The 21777-nt window shown below is 49.9% G+C and overlaps 2 protein-coding genes across 2 annotated transcripts; one reads left to right on the top strand and one right to left on the bottom strand.

The window, feature by feature from the left end:
* Positions 1-171: 171 nt before the first annotated feature.
* Positions 172-7976, bottom strand: LOC131214050 (guanylate cyclase soluble subunit beta-1). The gene is made up of 11 exons (XM_058208395.1): positions 7457-7976; positions 7052-7125; positions 4723-4823; positions 4122-4640; positions 3589-4026; positions 3404-3515; positions 3168-3327; positions 3001-3083; positions 2380-2926; positions 2140-2297; positions 172-321 (listed from the first exon to the last, which is right to left on the bottom strand). The coding sequence occupies exons 1-11, from the start codon at positions 7457-7459 to the stop codon at positions 189-191; spliced, it is 2328 nt and encodes a 775-aa protein (XP_058064378.1). The 5' UTR covers positions 7460-7976; the 3' UTR covers positions 172-188.
* Positions 618-1830, top strand: LOC131214052 (uncharacterized). The gene is made up of 3 exons (XM_058208397.1): positions 618-974; positions 1059-1272; positions 1347-1830. The coding sequence occupies exons 1-3, from the start codon at positions 653-655 to the stop codon at positions 1825-1827; spliced, it is 1017 nt and encodes a 338-aa protein (XP_058064380.1). The 5' UTR covers positions 618-652; the 3' UTR covers positions 1828-1830.
* Positions 7977-21777: the final 13801 nt, after the last annotated feature.

Here is a 21777-nt window from a genome sequence, read left to right as displayed (position 1 = left end):
CTTCCGTATGTTATGAGCTTTCTCTCTATAAAACCGAACTTTCTGTATATAAAAAACCCAATCACCGTAGGAGCCCAAGGGCCACATAGCTGTAGTCACCCAAGCTCTGTCGATGGCATGATAGCTCGTACGTCCATGTGGTGTGCCCGGTGCCCTCGCCTTTTCTTGGTTCTATAGGTTCTACTCCACTAATTGGTTGCCTGGGCCGAGCTGCGCGTGAGAAACCAGCAGTCCATCGGCTCCGGTTTACCCTTCATCACCACCGGTCCACGGTACTCCAGGTTGAAGGAGGGGTCGTGATTAACAGGATCGCACAGAAGCCTGCGAAAGAGAAAGTCTGGATCAAACGATTGGGGGATTGGGTGTCCCCAGGTGTGTCGTAATATGTGGTACACCGGTAGACGTGCCGTGACGCCGCGTCTGGTCGTATATGTAACACATGGACGTGTATGTGTTCCTAGGACCTAGGGGAGAAGAAGCCTTAGGAGTTACCTAACGTAGTTAGGGTTTGTCCCCAGCCCTCAGTCCAGTACTCAGGGGCGAACGAGAGAACGGAAACTAATGCGGGACGCCGATTCCTGTGCGATACGCTGTTCGTAACTCAGTGTCCAACGAGATTTCCGTGGAAGACGCGGCACCGGTCGGCCGTAGGATGGAGTACGTGTTTGACGTGTTCTTCGACGAGTGCTTCGCCAAGATGGCCCGGAGCGGCCTAATGTCGCGGGCGCGCCGACGGGACACCATCAACCACCTGAACTCCGTCATCGCCGGGTGCATCGGTGGGCGACGGACCGCCTCGACGCAGCTGGCGGTCGGGCTGGCCGTGCGGTCCGCCATCGACTACCACCGGCGGTACCGGAGCGAGAACTACGAGGTCTGCCTGATGGGCAAGTACCACAACGTGCTGTACATTGCGCTGCGCATCGCCTGGGACTGGGGCCTGGAGGATTCGGGCATCGTGCGCGAGCTGCTCGGTAAGGTGGCTGGGGCTTGGCTTCTCTTGCAGGACATGTGACAAACCTCTCCTGTTTGCAACATCCACATAATCCACGACCCAGCGGAGATCTATCGGTGCGAACGGACCTTCGAGCGGTTGTTTTTGGGTGCCCTGTTTGGCAGCAACGCACCGCACTTCATCGCCGGCTGGAAGAGTGACTTCCGCGATCAGGACGAAAACTTGCGGGCGCTGGTCTTCTTCCTGCACCACTCGGCGGCCGTGCGAACGACGTTTCCGGCCTACTCGTACACCTATCAGCGACTCCGGGAGACCAAGTAGGGACCACTCTGCGACTGCTCTGACATCTGACAGCTGTCATCGCGACTGACACAAAACTGTTTCCGTTCAGGTTCATCGACGTACCGATCGAGTCGTGCGGCAAGGCCGCCCCACTGCGCGTCGCACTGCAAGCCTCGGCCCCGGACGTGGTGTTGATCCTGCTGCGCCACGGTGCAAACCCGTACCCGGACGATGGTGGCCAGAGCCCGGTGCTCAGCCTGCTGGACAAGCTGGCCGAGTACGGAAGCCGCTCGTACCCGTACCAGCTCGTGTCCTGTCTCGGACTGCTGCTGCGCTGTTCCACCCGCATCGAGCTGCCCTACCAGCCGTACCTGTACGCCGTGCGCCGGGCGATGTTCGAAACCAAGTACGGGCTCCTGCTAGCGGACGGGCTGGTACCGCGCGAGCTACTGTACGGCGTGCCGAGCCTGCGGCAGCTCTGCCGCTGCGCGATCCGCGAGGTGCTGCGCGACAACTTCCAGCTGCCCCGGGGCACGCTGAAGCTCCCGTTACCACGCCCGGTACAGAAATACATTGACTTGCTCGACTGAGACTGGGGAACGGTGTACCTAAGTATCTGTGTCGTCTACGTCTGTGTCGGGCTCCTAGTGGGTTGGGATTCCCAAGTTCAAGTCGTCCGAATTTTCAGCTTCGCCATTCTGCCGACGAACCTACATCAACGCCAACATTTCTCGGCAAATCGGCTAGGTTTTACGATTTCCCAATTCTCTGTGTCCCCGTTTCGTAATTGTCTACAAGTGTTTACCAAATGTCTACAATTTCCAAGTTTGACGTTTTGAATGTCAACTCGATCGGTAGTTCCAAAACACTGTGCATGGATCACCAGTAAGTCGGGTACCTACTTGTAGGTGGTTTCGCTGATGTTGATCCGTCCCGGGACGCCCGTGGTCTCGGTGCGGCTGGTCAGGTTCACGGTGTTCCCGAACAGGCAGTACCGGGGCATCCGGTTCCCGATCACCCCCGTGACGACTTCGCCCGAATGGATGCCGATAGTGATTTGCTGCGGAGAAGAGAGAGAGTATCGGGATCGGGAAGATTCAGTTCGGCAGGATAGGCGGATCGCAGCAGCTCAGCCACCGTACCACAGACTCGGAGCCCATCTTGACGTTCTTGGCCATGTCGAGCATGTCGAGCGCGAGCCGGGCGATACACTTGGCGTGGTTCTCGCACTCGTCCGGCAGCCCCGACACGGCCATGTACTTGTCGCCGACCGTCTCCACCTTGTAGATGTTCGAGTTGCTCTTCGAGTCGGTCAGCTCGTCGAAGATCGTGTACAGCTGGTTCAGCATCTTCACGATCTTCATGGCACCCTCGGCGTCCGTGTTGGCGGCACAGTACTGCCCGAACCCGACGATGCCCGAGAACATCAGCGTGACCGAGTCGTAGCGCTTCGGAGCGACCGGCCGCTGATGCCGCAGCTCGTTGGCGACCGTCTTCGGTAGCACCGAGTAGAGCAACCGGTCCGTCTTCTGCTTCTCGCTCTCCAGATCCCGGTACGTCTGCTGCAGCCGGTCCGTCAGGATCTCCAGGTTCGTGGTGAGCTTGTATTCGGCCTCGAACTTCTCACTCAGCAGCACCAGATCGCGCGACGCATCGTGCAGCGGTATGTCCGAAATGTGGAGCCCCTTTCTGGTGAAGGGTTGGCAAGGACACGAGCGTTAGCACGAACTTCTCCAGACCCACCATCAGGTGGGAGCACTTACTTCGTCAGGTCGTCCAAGTTCATCACGCTCGGGTAGCACTGGAAGAGTATGAGATCCGAGCTCGGGATGTACATCATTTGGCCCTGCAAATACGTTGGTAGGTAAAGTTGTGGGGGGAGGAATCCAGAAAGGGACCGGGACACGCAGCACCTTGCGATCATTCGTACCTTCAGTCTTAGGTATCGCTCACTTTTGGACATCACACCGGCATTCGTCTTCAACACGTAGATCGTGTTGATGTGCGCCAGGATGTTGTCGAAGCTGAGCTGCAGATGTGGGCGGACTGCCTCGAACAGGGCCAGCAACGGGCACTGCTTCTCCTGAATCCTGCAGCGCCAAATTTTTGGACCAGACAGGTTATTGCCGGAACCGACCAACAGAGGGCCCAACGCCTGCCACTTACCTCGGGATGACCCGCGAAACCGATCGGCCCGCGTGCACGATGTGCATGTTCCGGTCGAACATCAGGTGGAACGGGAAGATCTTGCAGAACGTCGTCGGCGATATCATCGGCTCTGGAAGCAAACAAGGATCGCGGATCAGATCGGGCGAATGATGACGGTTCAACTCGGGGGTCGGACGGCTAACCTCGGGCCACCAGCTGATAGCTGGCAGCTGCTGCCTGCTGCTCCTTGTCGCCATCCGAGCGCCGCGTCGGTGTCTTCTCCGGCCCCGAGATCTCCGTGATCAGAAACTGGATATGGTCCGAGCGCTCTGGTGGTGCCGCCGTCGCCCCCGCACCCGTCGGCGACTGTTTCCGCTGGTCCGCTCCACAGTCCCCGATAGCCCTGCCGATGTCGCTATCACAGTGGTCTACGGTGTGTTTACTAGGCGCCTTGCTAACGCCCGCGTAAAACTGTACATCCCTATGGTTCCCGTTCTGACTAGTGCTGCTGCTGTGAGGCTGCTTATTGCCATCGAGACTGGAGGTCGACGGAGACGCCAACGGCAGTGTCCGCGCCGACGAGGACGACGGCAGGCCCGCCGGTTCCTTGAGGGTGCTCGAACTCTTGGAGGTCGCTAAACCTAGCGAGAGCGGGAGAGAGAGAGAGAGGGAGAGAGCTGCACGTAAGTGGGCGACTCGTTTGGGCGAAGACCTAGCGACGTAGCGAGAAACCTACTAGTAATTCTACTGGAGAAATAAGATTCACCGTACGTTTTCGAGGCCAGAATGCGCTTGCACAGGCCCAACCCAGCCAGCTCCGGGACGGCCGGGTCGGACGAGACGCTAGGAACTGGCCCCGGGGCGGTTGGCGGGGCCGGGCCCGTGCCTTTGGGGCGCACCTTCTGGGTTTTCGCCTCGAGCAGGTCGCCCTTGCGCTGGATGATTTTGATCTCCACGTCGACACCGTGCAGCTTGGAGGCGACCGCCTTCACGATGCCGATCACGATGTGCTCCAGGCCCGGGCGCTCCGAGTAGTAGTGCAGCACCAGCTGGCCGTCCGTTTCGGTGCAGCGGAACGAGGGCGCCCGCATGCCCGGGTACAGTGTGCCCAGGTGGTCGTGCAGCGCGTCCAGGTTCTGCAGGAAATCGCGCGGGGTCGCCCCCAGCACCTGGAGGATCTTGTCGTAGCCCGAGTCCTGGCAGAACTCGAAGAACGTTTTCCCGAACAGCTCCAGTATGTCACCGGCCGGAATATCTTCGGAGGGCGGCAGAAGATTCGGGACTCTCGGTTAGTGCTCCAGACTCCAGACTCCAGACCCGGTGCCCGGTCTACTCACTCAGTATATCGACGGCGGCCTCTATCAGGTTGTACGTGATGTCATCCTCGTAGATCTGCCGGACCAGAAACTGGCCCTCCATCGTCACCTGCGCCTTCTTCCTGCCGGGGCGCAAGAACAGAACCCTCGCTCAGCTATGCTACGCTCCTAGCCAACTACTGTAAGCCCGTGTCCTCGAGCCCGAGCAATGTTTGAGATAGCCCAGGACAAAGGCCCATGCGACAGGGTCCGGAAGCAGGACGGAACAGCCGATTTGAGTGTCGGCGCCCAGTGTGACAGATGATGATGGCCGGTGTTCGAACTGCGGGCCGACCGGCAATTAGAGAATTGCCGGTTGGCTGACGGTACGTCAGCAACCACTCTGGCGTGCGCCATGTCAAAGTTAGGCGCTAATAGGCATAAATAATGTTATAGGTTCTCCTGTTGTCGTATCTTTTACGGTGATTATCATTGGTGGTCCGGTCCGGCAGTCAGAAGCCGGGCTGTGTAAACAGTCGGCTCCAGGTGTCAATTTGGTCCTTCTATCGCCTCGACCACAGTATGAGTTTTCTCTACAGGTTTTTTGATATGCTAGCGTCCACACTAGAAGCTTTTGCGCGAAAAATTCCGTGAGCTCCAGTGAGTGAAATGACAGTTCGTTTGTTTATGCTTTGATTTTTCAGTTTCCTTTCCTTCTCCTTCTAGTGCCATTTTTGTCAAAATTCAATCCGCTGTAGAAATACTAGCCATATTTTTGGAAAGCAATAACAATTTGCCGAAATTTGCCGTAAACTGTCAAATTCTCATACTGTGGCCCCCGGGTATGGGTTATGCTGTTTTGGCAACATCCCGCCTTGTTTCGGTATCTGGCAAATGATCAATCAACTTAAAACGAAACATGTTCACAATCGCACTACTTGAAGTGGTTTAAAACATGTAAACATGGCGATTTGAGTTCACAACCAAAGAAGGACCGGACCGCGAGAGGCCTCCAAAAAGTTCGAGGAAGCTGAACTACAGGAACTTTTGGACAAAAGTGACACGCCAACACATGGGTTCATTCAATTTTGGATTGGATGGTGGATTCATTTTGGGAATCGCAACAACCAAAATAACCAACCAAAATATCATCAAATATCATGGATAACACTATCCGGTTTGCTTCAAACAATCGAACAATCCTTTCGGTGTGGTATCCACCGAATTACCGTAAAGAGGCGGGAGAAATGTATGATAACGAATTAAAAATTCTTTCAATTCAATCTGAAACATCTGAAACAATCGATTTCATTTTATACCTTTGCCATAGTTTGACCCAGTGCTCAAATTATTCCTCCCACTGCTCCTTTCCTGCCTCCCCAGTCCCCAGTGTTCGCCGTCACCATCCGTCACACCTTTCGGAATCGGATCGGACCTCAGCGGAGTAACATCGCGAATCGCGAACACTTAACTAATTCGACACAATGGGGTCGCAAGCGGCAATAAAAAGCGGTCCACCTAGCGGGGTGACGGGAGGATGTGTGTTATATAAGCTCATCAGCCAGGACGAAGACAATCGACGAACCATTCTTCGAAAGCCCCATACGCCCCCCCCCCCCAGGCAGCGCGCGTAGGCTTAACGGAGGCTCTCCTTCGTAAGGAAGAAAAAAAAAAGGTCCCGAGAAACATAACGAATGCTATAAATTTTTTTTCGCAACACACAATACATTTAACGCTCACGCAGCGCTCCTTCATACGCGCGCGCTGCGAACCCTCCGATGGTGGCCTCCTGGCGAACGAACGGGAGATGAAGAGCGCGCCGAGCCGAGAGATTTGGCCCCCTCATTCCTCGGGAGCAACCGTGTGGAAAAAGGCGAGAGCTTGAGTTCGCCTTTCTTCGCCTGACGCGCTGGTGGTGGCGGCGGGGCCAAATAGGCAAATCATCTGGCAAACGGCTGCTATTAAGGTCCGCAGACCGTTGGTTGATTGCGCTCAGTTCTTCGGTTTCACTAAATCCCTGCAGAGGTTCCGGTTATGGCTGTTGATACGGCGGCTTCTACTACTACCAGAGGCCCGGGACGAAGACGGTGCAACACTGTGTGTGAGCAGGAATCGATATCTCCGTTCACAGTCCAACAGAGTGCATCGTCCCATCGTCCAAACGCACCACTGCACCAATGGCCCCATTATCCTGGCGCTTCGCTTCGTCGGACCATTCCGTACAGCCCCAGAACGGGGCCCAGAATGGGGCCCAGAACGGGGCCCAGAACGGGGCCGGCTTACTGTTCGCATGTCCCCACAGGCAGCTCCCCCTCGCAACACACAGCTGACGGCTCCAGGAGCAGGATTCCATCAGCCCACCCCAACTTACTTGATTTGTTCCCATATATCGACGCCAAAGTTCTTTAACACCAGCAGCTCTAGTGCATAGTTCACGAATCCGTACTAGTGCCCCCGTGTGCGTTACAACAGAGAGAGAGAGAAAGAGAGAGAGAAGCAAGTTACAGTCAACACGAACACATACACGCGACGCTCCAGAGGGCACGCTCTAGTTTAACTGGAACTGGAACTGCTGGCTGGCTGGCTGGCTGGCTGCATTCGGGAATGCGGGAAGCAGAGCAGATATGGAATGCCCCGAGATGATGAGACCAATAGTTTTTGCTGGCCCCACTCGGAGCGGGCGGGGCGGGTGATTGATTGCAGCAGGGCCACTGCACAACGTCTGGGGCCGGGGGGGTATTAAAAGTAGTTGGCAAGTCCGGAAGTCGAAGCTTACCATGATGAGGAATTATGCTGTCCACCCGTCTGTTGTTGTGTGTTGGGTGACCTGATTGTGGTCGGGGGACGACTCGTGACAGGTGCTACTGGTGGGAGTCGTTACTGGACATTCCGGACGTTCGAATCTTCCCGGAGAGTCCGGATTCCAGTTCCCGGTTAAGGCCCACGTTGGGGATATCACTTTGGGGAACTCAGTCAAATAGAGTCCGGACGAGGAATCGATCTCGGGTGCTTGAAGACCTGGTTGAAGTTAGTGGCGCACGCCTACTGGGACTACTGGGAGTACTGGGACATCCAGATTTTTGGGTCAGTACGTCACACGCGTAAAGTTGCTTCAGTCCGAGCGGTTGTGGTGCCGTTTGTTGATCGTTAGGTAGGTGTTGATCGCTGCAGTGCCACAGGTCGCGAATCCACCGAGTGTACTATCTCTCCACAGCATCTCCTACGTAAGCGGGCGTCACTCTGGCCAACATTGTAGGTTTTCCCGCTCGTGAGGGTTAAAGACACGGTCGCATTCGTCGCTCCGTGGCCAACGTTGAAACCCTTGCTGGCGGTTCCAGATATTGTTTCGATTCTGCTGCTGCTGCTGCTAAACACGAAACGCACATCTTATACTCTTCTTCACCTCCACACACACACACAGACACACGCTCGGAGTGAGAGAGAGAGAGAGCGGGCAGGATGGGCCCCCGACACACCGGACTGTGCCTGCCAAGTGGTGACACCCGGGACTCGGAACACGCTTCTAGGCACCACCACCAGGACCGACGAAGCCTCTGGTCAGCGCGCGAGGCCGAGACCAAGGAAAGGCGCGCATATCAACACTGCCACAACACCACTGCACCGTGTTCCGTCGCTGAGATCCGTGGCTCCACGTTTGCAATCCCGACCCGTCGACTGCCACGACAACGACTGGCGTGTGCGTGCGCGCTCAACAGCCAACCGATTCTAAGGTACTCCATCCTGCATCGGGCTCGTCCTCGGTAGGCAGCGTTCGGTCTTCCATCGAGCGCGCCTGTGCCTTCTCCCGCTCTCTCTCTCTCGCTCTCTCGCTCTCTCTCGCTCTCCTGCTCTCCTGAGAATCGGAGGGCCGATTGGACGGCGAACGAGCCGAGCGGAAGTTCCCGAAGAGCGAACGACTCCCGCAAAGGCCCTTACTTGGGCCGACACTTGGGTTCGTTGGCCCATTCACGTTGCCACGCACCCGTCAGGTGCGTCCAGTTACGCGAACACGTTTCACCAGACCGAGAGGAGCCTCGTCCTTTCACGAGAGAGCCGATACCCTGGTTCCCGATGGCTAACTGTGGAATCGCTAGAGAGTCAGAGAGAGCCACACACGTGCGGGCGTTCGGGGGATGGCTACGAGCGAGCGACATTTTTCTGGCTCGAGTCTCGCACAGTACTGCTACGGGGGCAGAGGTTGGTACGCGGACGCTCTCGATGCGAGATCTGGCCCCAGAAAACGGCGAAGGTTTTACGGTACGGCAACCTGGAACCGGGGATGTCGCGACCCCGGGAAAATGTCTGATGAAGAATTGAACGAGGCAGAGCCTAGTTCAGGACCACTTCCTGGTCCCGGCAACCAACGGGAAGGTTCCAGGTGTGCCGGCACCTGGAACTCTCCCACCGACTCTGAAGCCGTCGGCAGCATGTCGATTCGTTTCCGTCCATTTATCCAGCGGGTACGCCCCACCGAGACCCACCAGGACCGAGATCCAGAATCCTAGCTAAATTCGGGTGGATATCGATTCATCGATTACAACAGCAAAGGAAGCTAGCAAAGCTAGAAAAAAAGGCAGAAACCACTGCACTTACTAGGCCCGAAAAAGGGGGAAAGGACACCACGACCGGACGGATGGATGGACGGGTTTTGCGATGAAGTGTCCATGTGATGAAGCTGGCAATCCTCTTGTGTGCTTGGAGCGAGTCGGACTGAAAGGGGTTTTTAGCCAGGCTGTTCCATAAGTTCTTCATTGGCTTCATTTTTTCTACTATGTTGGCACACTCTTCATATGAACGTATATGACGTTTCATTACAATTTGTCACTGTCATTCTTTGTTTACAATCTATTTTGCATCGACGTTCTTTACAATGGAAAAAATCAAGTAACGTGCGCAGTGATTGATTTTTCTATTTTTGGGAGGTTTGAAAAACCAAAGGAAATTTCTGAACGAAAGTTGCAAGTGTATAAGGAGCCTTTTCCTTCAATTACAGTACAGTAGAAATAAGGGGTTGCTGAATTCTATCGATCACCATAACCCTGAGTCAAAACAACGAGACTAGACGAGACGTGTGAACTTGGTTCTTCGGATCCGAAATGAGTGTCCAGAAATTCCAGGCCAAGAAGGTTCCAGCATCACTTTTGTGGGATACGGCAAGAATTTTGTATGTGGATTACTTGCAAACTATTACCACTTCTTAACGGTTCAAACCACATCAGCAGGAGCATATTCACCATAAAAATGTGATGACTTTCAGTAACTCTTTTCGTCATATTAAAGAAATCCCCGCAAAAACACCAAGAACAAAACTTGATATGTTCAAAAGCTTAAAAAAGGTGTTGTTTACACTTTAACAAAAAAACCTATACTGCGTAATGACGCGTAGTGACAGTAGTTATCAAACAAATATTTAATTTAAAAAAACATGCCATAGTTAATGAGTAATGCGATCTATTCTATAACCGCACGAATTAATGCACACACCTAATAGTAAAGCAATAAACAATACCAGTTGAAGGAGAAAATTCGTGAAAAAAGAGCTGGTTTGCATGAGAAAGAAAATACTTTTTCATCGGACAATGCATCATGTTAAAAGAGCATTTTGATAATGATAAAAATCCATGAATTAGAGTTCGAATTTTTGGATCATCCACAAATATTCATCAGATTTGGCCCCTGGCGACATCGACCTGATTCCGGGACCTAAAAGGAATTCGTGCGTGGCAAGTGTTTTTCACCAGACGTACTGAGACGTGTGAGGTCTTCTAAAGGCTGTGGCAACGTATTTTGCAGCCTTTCTACAGATCTTCTCACCTCAGGGATGAAATTCATTTATTGGAATCTCGTCCGGAACAAGTGGTACTAATGTTCAGGGAGATTCATATTCTGATAGTATTCACTATAACATGTTTTTCAAACCATAAATGGTGTTCTCCTTATCCGAAAGCCGCAAAACTTACTAAACAACCTAGTGGTCGGCAGACGATACGGGAGATACAATCCAGGAGATAGAACCACATCACACCACGCAACGGATCTCGGACCCAGGAAAGTAGGAGAAACATGATGTGGCACAAGGGTGTCGGGTTGGGAACGGACGGTCCTGGTTATCCTGGTGGTGGGCCAAAAACAAAAGAAGGACCACGGCTCGGACCGGCTTTTGCGGGTGTTTACTTTTCGTTACTCTATCCCAAGGCCGGGACTATGTGGACCGGATTCCTGCGGGCGGGTTGTCAGGATGCCAACACACGAACACGGTTTAACACGGCCTAGCGAGACACTAGGCGAGGCAGTCCGGTCGCAGCAGCAGTAGTCTCAATATTTCGATAGCGTTAACCTATGCAAATGTGGACGCCTTTTGTTGGACGTCCTTCAGCCACCGGTGGTCCTTCAACCGTGGGCTAGTTGAGTGATCTGGAGAACCATTGTGGAGTGGTACGCCACAAAACGGGCAATGGACCGTCTGTCACCGGGGCCGGGCTCATTTATTCCTGCCGAAACAAATGCCAGTGTTCCTTCCGGGTCACGGGCCCTCGATCGATAACGACTTCTCCGCTGGCTGGCGCTGGCGTTGGATTAGGCGGAAGTTTATTAATTTTTTCAACCTTTTTTTGCCCGCCGCCAGTCCGAAGTGACTGAGCGAGCGAGTCCTGGTCCGAGATGAAGGGCCGAAGGAGTCTAGCCGCCCCTTTAAAAATGCCCCAACAAAGGCCAACATTTTCTGGCTCACTGGCATCGCCATCACGATTAATGGGGTGGCATTCCTGGTGGGGGCAGACTCCTTCCGGTGCTGCGAGTTACTGCGAAGCATACGTGAAAAAATGTGAACCGCTTCTCCCTTTCGCGCTCTCTCGCTTTCGCGCGTGTGCTTTCGTTTCCTTGGTTCCTCGCTTCTCGGCACACAGAAACACGCGCCGTTACCTGACAGGCAGCACATTAGCAGCCAGCCTGGCAGTCCTGGCGTGACGTCCCTGGCGTTGGCACTAATGGTTTGCTGCGAAATTATTCAAACCACCGTCGCGTGTGCCGCCGCTGCTACTTTTCGAGCATCTCCAGCTTCTCCGGCGCTGCTTCCGCAAGGAAGACGTGACGCGCGCGCCAACCGGAAACACGCAGCTCTGCTTCGCTTTCACTTTTGTTTGACTTCGACGCCGACGTCGAGAGAATTGATGGCCGGATCATGCTCGAAAGAAGCTGTGCGAGCGAACAGCGAACAGCTTCGAACCCCGTGTCCTGGCGCCGTACCTGTCATCGGCAGTTCGCGAAGGATCAACAGGACGGCGGTGGTGGCGGCAGCGGCGGCAGCGGCGGTGGTGGCAGGATACGCGTTCGGTTGGCGAAAGAACGCAATCGAGAAGATGCGTTCGCGTGTGACATCGTGAGAGGCACCGGGCGCCTCCATCGCCGAGGCGTACCAGGCGCCTCCATTTGCTAAACGCCCAAACGTGGGGTGCGTCACGGTGGCGCGCTTCGATATCAAATTTCGCAGCTCAGCCACCCGAGCCACCCGAGACAGAGGCGACACTTGGCGAAAGTCGGGCGTCTTGCGTTCGCCGTTCGGACCCGTTCGGCCACACGCTGGCGCCGAGATGCTCGTTCCACGATGAGTTATCGTGCAACAATCGGCGGTGCGGTACGGTCCAGGAGGAAGAGGAGGAGGAGGAGGAGGAGGATTGAAAGAGAAAGCCCTGAGGCAGCGGCAATGAAAAGGGGAATACAAAAATAAAACATCTAGGCCAACTAGGCCACAGACACACACGTGGGAGACTTTTGAGGCTGAGACTTTGAAGCGAAGCCCTTCCGTGGGGCGCCTCTTTCGAGGCGCTCGGCATAACAAAACTCGCCAGGATATACGGAGGCGAAAGGCGTATGATAGCTGCTGGCGTTTCACGGTCGACGAAGCGTTCGCTGGCCTCTCTCACATACGTGATCCCTACAGAGGGCTGATCCCTACAGGTTCGGCGGTGACGATACTTCCAAGAACTCCCTGTTGACTTGATTGCTGACAAAACGGTTGATCGTTGCGGACCTTGAGTTGGTGTTGTGTAAGAGCAAGACTCAGCTGCTCGAAGTTGCTGCTCCTCAGCTTCCAAAGATCCAAATACCTGCTCGCCGTCGTTCCCAGAGCGCCTGGTTCAGCCAGCTGAACTAGTGGCCCCAGTGTACGAGGGCCGTTCAAAAAGTATCGTGACTTTTGGATTTTTATGTTACGTTTGTTTCTTTCGACACGCACAAGCCTAGCGGAGCGACTCCTTGTGAGCAAACCGAACCGAACTTGGCGAGCTGTTTTCGGTCTTGCCTCGTGTGGCAGCTTCCATTCGGGGGATTGAGCTTTAGTTTCCACGTCATAACCATAAACCAATGTTTCATCACCAGTCATGACCCTCTGGAGCAAATTTGAATCGTCACGTACAGAGTCCAACAGCTTCATAGCAATGTTAATGCGATGCTGTTTTTGGTTAAAATTGAGCAATTGCGTGGCGACCCGTCTCATGACCAAATCATTCGTGAAAATAGAATGGCATGAGTCAATCGATATGTTAAGGTCCTCAGCAACCTCTATGACGGTGATTCGACGATTGGCCATCACTTCCTCACTTCATCAATGTTTTCGTCTGTTGTTGACGTTCTTGGGCGTTCGAAACCCTCTCTTGTTAACATCTTCACGTCCCTCTTAAAACTTTTTTTTTATACTAGAACCAACATTCAGCCGCCACTCCAAATGTATAAAAAAAATTAAAGAAAATTATGTCTAATCAGAATTGCCACTATTGCCATCGGGATCTTTTTTCACTAAAAATGCACTAAAAACTAATTTGTATAGTCGGAGGCGTTCCGATACCGATGCCAACCAATATACCTGGCGGTGTCTTCAGGGATTCGCGTCTGGCACTTTCGGACCATGGCATTATCAGCCAATTTTGACACGAGAGTTGGCGCGAACGCCCGATTCGGGTTTTGGCCGCTTTTATCCCGTCTCTCCAGTCCTCTCGGAACGCTGACCTATTCCTCGTAAATTGGCGAAATTTACGCAAAGATCCGGAGTATTTCTCCATCCGTAACTTTGGAGGAGAATCTCTGATGATGTGGCTTGGGTTTGGCTCTGCGGGCAAGCTTAATGTGGATTTTGGCGAAATGTGGCATCTTGTAAAATGGACTGTAACGATCACATCCAGATTCTAGAAGACATTTTGGAAGCTTGGGAACATATGAACCCAAAAATTTTGAAAAACGGTCATTGAGCGATCAGGAAATCCAACTGACTCCCTATATCCCTCCCATTAAACCTCACAATAAATACAGAGACTTGAAAAAAATCCACATATATTGATCATTTTATTAAGTGCGGCTATAGAAACTTGACAGTGCCTATATCGTATTTGGTCGAAAAAAAGCTAGAAATCATAAAACTTCAATCCAACCAAATGGTTTTATTCGTAATTTTGCCTACTCAAAAAGTCCCAAAACTAGAAGTTGAATCGAAAAGACGGTTTGGAAGATGCGTTAAAAACGTGGGTGCGGCTATGGAAAGTTGACAGAGTGTAGAAACATTTTGATAATCAAAATTTCATAGATTTCTCTATTGTATCCGATTCTCCGAAATTGTCCATATTTCACTGGGCCAAGGATTGTTCTAAGAATCTTTCTCTCGAAAGCATTCAAATTCTGCTTTGTTGAGACTGATTCTGGACCCAGTTCTCGGATCCATAACACAAGACAGGGAGAATCATTGTCCATGCTTGACAGACTGCTGGCAAATTGGCTGCCGAGATATACGAAGCTTCCGACATTCTCCCAATTGTATTCGGCAATGGTGTTATTTTCAACTATCTGTGTTGGTTTAGTGCAAGATTGAATAATATGGGAGAAAGCCCGTATAAATGGGAAAACCTATCGGAAAGCTCGACGATAATTCTACGTTAATTCGAATGCACTCCGAGGTATCGTGCAGACTGCAGCTGGATCATTCTAATTAGTTTGCTGGGAATATCTATTTCTATCTTTAATGTCGTAGTCTTGTTTGAAGTAAACGAAAGTTTGATGGAAGTCGACGTTTCCAGCATTTTTCTGGAGTAACAACATGGTGTTTAACAACTAGCAGCAAGCAAGCGCTATTTACACTGATGTTTATCAGTACACCAATCAGACACCAACATGCAAGACAGTCTACCGACAGCCTCCGATTGGCTCCAGAGTCCAGCGTTGGCTAGACCAGTCCAGTCCAGTCAAGCCGAGAAATCGTCGAGAAAATTGGACGACTCAAGTTGGCAGCTGGCACCCACTTAAATAGGATCTTAAATAGTTGTTTTATGCTCTGATGCTGCTGCCGCTCCGGCCCAGTTTGTGCCTCGGTGCGCTGTAAAGAGAGCAGCCCTGGTCCGCTAGCGATCCACTCATTTTCTGCTTTCCGAATCCATTTCCGATTTCGTTCTGCGCGCACAGGCGAAGGTCGTGCGGTAGTCGTCGGGGACGGGAAATTTGGGTCGACGCTTTTTTTTCCTGCTCGTTGTTTCCTTTTTCATTCACTCTAATTTGATTCTCACATCAAAGCGACCCGCGGTAACTGGATACACCCGAGAGGACGCCAAAAAACGTGCGCCCCAAGCGTCAACAGGGGCCCCGAGTTGAAAGTTCTCTAAAAGCTCTAATTTCCTCCAACAAACCCCGGGCTCGGTGGGCGGACCCCGGACAGACATTGCTCGAATTGGTTACATATTCCACGGTGCCGAGCAGCGCTGAGCCCATTTAATGAACTGGATGGTTTTCCCATCACATCACCAGACACGTACACGACAGACACAAGCACACACAAACTCAAGACCGGTCGACGGTTCCTCGAGGTGCCCCAATTTAATATTCGACGCGAATCGTCGACCGTCGAAGGACGACGGGTCTGACGTTAGGTTCCGCTCAGGGTGTCGATAGCTACACACGGACATGTGGACATGGGTTAGACATGTAGGCTTTGCATTCGCGGATGGCTGACACATGTGGGGTTAATTTGGAAGCACTCTGATTGTCTGGGCTCCGGGTTGCCTGAAGGCTGCGCCGCTGGCAGCTTAGAAAGCGGTGATTGTCGCGCGCGCCTCACAAAGGATGTTGTTCCCGGCGAAGGGCCGGAGGGTTGACTACACCACAGAGATACCTGCTGCGAGTCAATTTAGAGCAAATAGCAATCAATCATACGGTAATAATGGGGCGTCCCCCGCGTCTCGACGAAAAGCACCCCTTTCGGGTGCCTCTACGGGAGTTGGTCCCCCCCAGAAGAGCGCAGGAAGAGTGAATATTTTATGTAAATGCTCCCAAAACCCCCGAAGCGCACACTTCGCTGATGATCTACCCCAGTGGCGGCGGTGGAAGGTCTTCAGGGCAATCAGGATCGTTGAACACTCCCCCACTCTCTCTCTCTCTCTCTGTGTGAAGTTCCAGTGCCAAATTCCCGCGACCGGCGCTAGCTGTGGGCCACCGAATAACTCAATCCCATTGCTCGACAGTGACCCCGCGTTGCGTCCCTAGTTCCGGAACCGGTGGTGGTGGAGACAAAAATGTGCCTATATTTTTTGGGTTGGCCTTCCGGGGGCCAAATGTCGCCTTCGTGACGCCACGCATAGTTTTGCTCCGTTTTTTTGCAGAAACCCCAGCACCCCAGCACAACGGTGCCAATGGGCAGAAAAACTGTGGTGTCCTGCCAATCTCGTTCCGCGTAAAGTTGAGCCAACAACCTACGTACGTCTGCCGATGCCATCTCCTTCGTGAAATACTAAGCTGTTCAATCAGTTCGTAGCCTCGATGAGAAAAATACATTTTTACGGTTTGAAATACACTTTATTATTCAGCTTGGGTCTCCCTGAACTTCAATAGATTTCTTACGGACGAGACTTCAATTTAAAAATTTCATCCCTGGTGTGAGAAACTGGAAGGGTTTCCAAATACGCTTCCGCAGGTTGTTATGACTTCATCATTTGATAAAGAAATGCTCTCCAAGAATGATTTTTTGGGTTTGAAAACAGATGGAATTTGCTAAGGGCCCAATCTAGTGATAAGGTGGATACTCCAACAAGTCGAACTTAAATTCATGGATTTTTGCAATTTTTAAAATGCTCGTGTAACACGATGCATTGTCCTAATGAAATAGGATGATTTTCTTCTTCAAACCGCGTCTTTTTCACAATTTTTTTTTCAGATGGTTTAAAATGTTACAACAATAATAGAAATGTATTTCCAAGTAATCCGCCAACAAAAATCCATTCACATGCCAAAAAACTGATGCGCACCCCCTTTTGGGCGCTTTCGGGACACGAACTCGTTTTGGAGCTGAAGAACCGGGTTCACACCACTCCTTAGCCTTCTAGGTTTGACTCAGGATCATGGTGATAGACCCAGGGCTTATTCATAGTGCTGATTGAATGCATAAAATCTACTTCATCCTTTCGAAAAAACTCAAAAAACTGTTGCCGAGAAAATTCGAATTCGTTTTTGTTCCATTTTTAGCGAATGCGGCACCCATTTTACAAACAACTTTCTGAAACCCAATACTTCAGTCAAAATATTGATTATGCTGCTCAATGAGATGGCTAGGCCTTATAATAAATCTCTTTCATTGAGTCGACGATTTACCAATACGACATCCTGTATTTCTTTCTACGATTTCAGGTGCTGTGTCTGCTTTTTTTACGTTTTTGACAACGATCGTCTTGAAGACTAGTGCGACACCGTTTCAATCCAGAAACACCTCTTTTAATGTACTAATTGAAGGAGAAGAGTCCTTATACACTTTCAACATTCGTTCATAATTTTCCTTTACTTGTAAATGTTTCAAAAATAAAAATTTAATCACTGCACGATATTTGATTTTTTCCATTGTAAAAACTACTGTGACGTGTCGATACTAAATGGCTTGTAAAAAAAATAATTAAGCGACCCATTGAAATGAAACTTTACATACGTTCATATGAAGAATGTACTAATATGACAAAAAATAAATTAAGCTCGTAGCAGCGCCCTCTGTTATCGAGACAAAAATCTTATGGAACACCCAAGCAGTATCGGCCAAAAACCAGTTCCAGCAGGATTTCAAGACCAGCTGAACGGTTGAATGGTTTGTGTATCGAGCGAGCAGTAATTTTGCTGAATAATAATTGGTCATTCCATCTTTTCAAAGGTGGCAACAAGTTTCATTAAGTGGACCGCAATAGAAAGAGCTCTCTTCTAAGCGCAACACACTGGCGCCAATGATTGATCCATCGGTAGGGCTTCGGTTTGGGACACCTGTATCCTCCCCCGATGCAGGTGGCCATTTTAATTTATTGGCGGACAACAACAGGCTGACAGGCTCTTGGCCTAGCCACTCTTCGTGATTTGGTGGCATCGGGCCAACGGTCCTTTCAACCATGCGTAAATTATGCGAACCCAATTACGATACCGGCCGGTGGATCGTCCGGTGGTGTACGAAATGTAAATAAAACATTTCCCGGTTTTGTTTTTAAACACCAGCTCGCAAACCACCAATGGACGGTGACGGTACCAAAAGTTTCGGTAAGTTGTCGAAACGAAAGTTAGAATACGATTGCCAAAAAGTGCAGCAGAACATATTTTGCTCCAGCTTAGCTCGGGTTCGATCGAGATTCCGAATATTCTGAAGATTTCGAACACATAATACGTAAACAATACATTGGACTAGTTGATGAGATATTTAGCCATTTTCAGATCAACGATGTACCCAAGATATTGTTGATATTAAAATAAGATATTAGGTGTTTGAATTAATTCTTTCCTCTTTTATTCCACATTTGTGATCTAGCTACAGCAACAAAACGCATGACTACCTTAATGAAAGTATTGTCCGTTGTTAGCTACTACTTTCTTCCATCTTTTAGGTCCTCATCCTTAATTCCGTGTCGATCGAACTTCTTATCTTTATCAGCGAACCAAGTTGAGACCCATTTTTCAGTACTTTCATAGGAAGTCAACCGCTGTGCTGCCAATTCGTTACTCATGTAACGGAACAAATACTATTCCGAAAGAACAACATGTTTTGACCGGTTTTACGATGTGGGGTCGAGTTTTGTCATTTTGAAAAATCAGCCTATCACGCCAACGAAACGGAAGGAATTAATTCAAACACCTAATATGAAAAGATATCACGTTCAATCGAAGCAATAGAAAATACACGAATTCTTCGATTCGAATGATACCCACAATACCCGATTCTTGCGAAGAATAACTAATGTATTGTAATGAACATTTGCATTGATTTACCAAAAACCAAGGGGATCCGTTTGTTCTTTTTCCTGACACCGGCAGGGAGTTGATTATTTCTTGTACCACGCGATTAGCCATCGTCCGCCACCGGCACGACCAGAAAGGTAGCGTCACCGCATCCGTAGATCCAGAGCAGACCTGGGCGAGTCGGCCCCGGTGGCTGGCCCCATTAATTAAAGAAACTTAAAACATACCGCTAGGCTTTTGCGGCGCGCGGCTTTTCGTGGAACCTTTCCGTTCGTGCCGGACCAAATCGGTCTCATTTTCCCCCGGGTTTTTCACAAACACAAAACTGTGTCAAAGTGACCCCGAGCATCGACGCTGATTAATTCATCATTTACGCCGTAGACCGTCGAAGTGTATTTATTGTATATCCTTTTCTATAACAGTACGGAATCACAGGGACACGGAATCCATTGCCGCCGAGGGCCTAGTTTCCTACTTGAATTTACATTTACATTTGCCTCAACATCTGAGGGCCCCGGCACGCCGACGGCGACTGGCGCTGCGAATGAGATTTTGTTTTCCAAATCATAATGGCTAAGCCCTTGGTGACGAAGGCCCCGAAGGGCCGCGCCCCATGCCAGCGGAAGGGGGCGCCAGTGGAGTGGGCAAGCACAGGTATCGAGGTATCGACAAGAAACCGAAACGGCGAACCGACAAACACTGGGAAGTTCGGGAAGCTCGGTCTGTTTGCGCTCCCATTACGGAGATTAATTGGTCGTCCGGCAGCAGGGCAGGGCCGGGCAGTAGTAGGCTTACCTTCGGCTTTTGGGTTCGCTTCGGTCCGAAGCCTGTCCGGAGTCGCTCGCTGGAGAGTGGCCGGCAGGTGGTGTGGGTTTGACGACGACGACGGGGACCTTTCGGCCCTTGCCAACATTTACTTCCTTGATGGCTGGCTTTAAACGCCCCCCGTTTTCCGGTGTTAGTGGACAGCGCCCTGTCGTGGCGAGGCCATTTGACATAATTGAATCACGTTTTGACAGGTCTCACACTCTTGGTATTTAGTACATCGTGCGTCTAGAAAAATCAAAGCCGAGTTGAAATTCGCGGAATATTTTAACCATTCCAGTCAGCTGTTGTTCCAGTCGGCTAATTATTGCAACTACAGGGTGTCCAAACTAACGTTCTTTTTTTATTTGACTATAAAAGAATCCGGCTTAATATTTTTCGATGCTTGAACATTTATTTGAAAGGTTGATTCTTTAATTTTTTTATGAAAAACAATTTTGGTCAAATGTTCACCATGGTTGGCTTGGCAGTAGCTCATTCGGCCGACCTATGTTTGAGTACATTTTTTATTGTCCTATTTCGGCAATAGCAACTTGAATTTGGGTCTTGAGGTTGTCAATAGTTGCTGGTTTATTCACGTAACATAAATATCGATTGTGGCTGTCGCTGTATGGTACGTAGCGCCGTCCTGTTGAAATCCAAAAAACCAATAAGCCAAAATCTGCACCAAACAGTCACTCGTTGTGGGTGCATTGGCTTCTTTTGCACGATGTGTGGATTTTCCGATACTGATTTTACCACAATACTGCTTATTAACATACTGAGGTGATCATTAAGTTTTGACGTTCGATACCATAGGGCGCTGCTACAAGCTTAATTTAGTTTTTGTCATATTGGTACACTCTTCATATGAACGTATGTGAAGTTTCTTTTCAATTGGTTACTTACTTTTTTTTACAAGCCATTTAGTATCTACATGTCACAGTATTTTCCACAATGGAAAGAATGAAGTATCGTGTAGTGATTAAATTTTTATTTTTGAAAGATTAATTATGAACGAATGTTGAAAGTGTACAAGGACTCTTAACCTTTAATAAGAGGATTAAAAGGGGGGTTTCGTGGTCGTAGTAGCCTTCAAGACGATCCATGTCGAAAACGTCAAAAAACAGACACAACACCTGAAATCGTAAAACAATACAGGATGTCGTATTGGTAAATCGTCGAATCACTGAAAGAGATTTAGTATAAGGCCTAGCCATCTCATTGAGCAGTATAACCAATATTTTGACTGAAGTGTTGGGTTTCTAAAAGCTGTTTACAAAATGGACGCTGCATTTGCTAAAAACGCATTCGAGTGCAATTTTTTCGGCAACATTTGGAGCTTTTTTGATAGGATAAAGTGGATTTTGTGCATCAAATTGTTACCCGATTACTTGCAAACTTGTAAAACAATAAATTTCGAATATTGTTGTAGCCATTAAGACCTACTTAAAGTGAAAATTCGCCCAAAAAAGACCCGGTTTGCAGAAGATAAACATCCTCTTTCATCAGGGCAATGCACCGTGTCAAAGGCATTTGGAAAATGCAAAAATCCACGAATTAAAGTTCGAATTGTTAGAATTTGCGCCGTATTCACTAGATTTTCCCCTGGTGACAAGCACCTGTTATCAAACCCAAAAAAAACGTTCCCGGAAAACGTTTTCCATCAAATGATGACGTCATCACGACGTTTGTGACATGTCGATACTAAATGGCATGTAAAAAAGTAGATGACCGATTGAATTGAAACTTCACATACGTTCATATGAAGAGTGTACCAATATGACAAAAAATAAATTAAGCTCGTAGCAGCACCCTATGGTATCGAACGTTAAAACTTAATGATCACCCTAGTAACCACCGAGGCGGAAATGAGCTTCAATGAAATGTGCTTTTGATGAATGAGTTGACGACCACTACCACTTTAGAAATGATTTTTTCATATTTCTCAATTTTCTGCAACCGAAATTGTATTTTATGCATAGATTTTAAGAATCCAACATTCAGATAATGTTTAAACTAATGAAAAAAAGAACGTTACTTTGGAAACCCTGTACATTCACA

Source organism: Anopheles bellator, chromosome X, assembly GCF_943735745.2.
Source record: "Anopheles bellator chromosome X, idAnoBellAS_SP24_06.2, whole genome shotgun sequence".
Classification (NCBI taxonomy): domain Eukaryota; kingdom Metazoa; phylum Arthropoda; class Insecta; order Diptera; family Culicidae; genus Anopheles; species Anopheles bellator.
This window is presented reverse-complemented; position numbering and strand designations above follow the sequence as displayed.

Excerpts from the sequence above, each read along its gene's own strand:
- LOC131214052 (XM_058208397.1), top strand. The coding sequence starts at position 653 with ATGGAGTACGTGTTTGACGTGTTCTTCGACGAGTGCTTCGCCAAGATG. Across the intron at positions 975-1,058 it reads CATCGTGCGCGAGCTGCTCG|CGGAGATCTATCGGTGCGAA; the intron begins GTAAGGTGGCTG and ends TCCACGACCCAG. Across the intron at positions 1,273-1,346 it reads CAGCGACTCCGGGAGACCAA|GTTCATCGACGTACCGATCG; the intron begins GTAGGGACCACT and ends GTTTCCGTTCAG.
- LOC131214050 (XM_058208395.1), bottom strand. Across the intron at positions 3,328-3,403 it reads GTTTCGCGGGTCATCCCGAG|GATTCAGGAGAAGCAGTGCC; the intron begins GTAAGTGGCAGG and ends TTGGCGCTGCAG. Across the intron at positions 2,927-3,000 it reads AACTTGGACGACCTGACGAA|AAAGGGGCTCCACATTTCGG; the intron begins GTAAGTGCTCCC and ends ACCCTTCACCAG.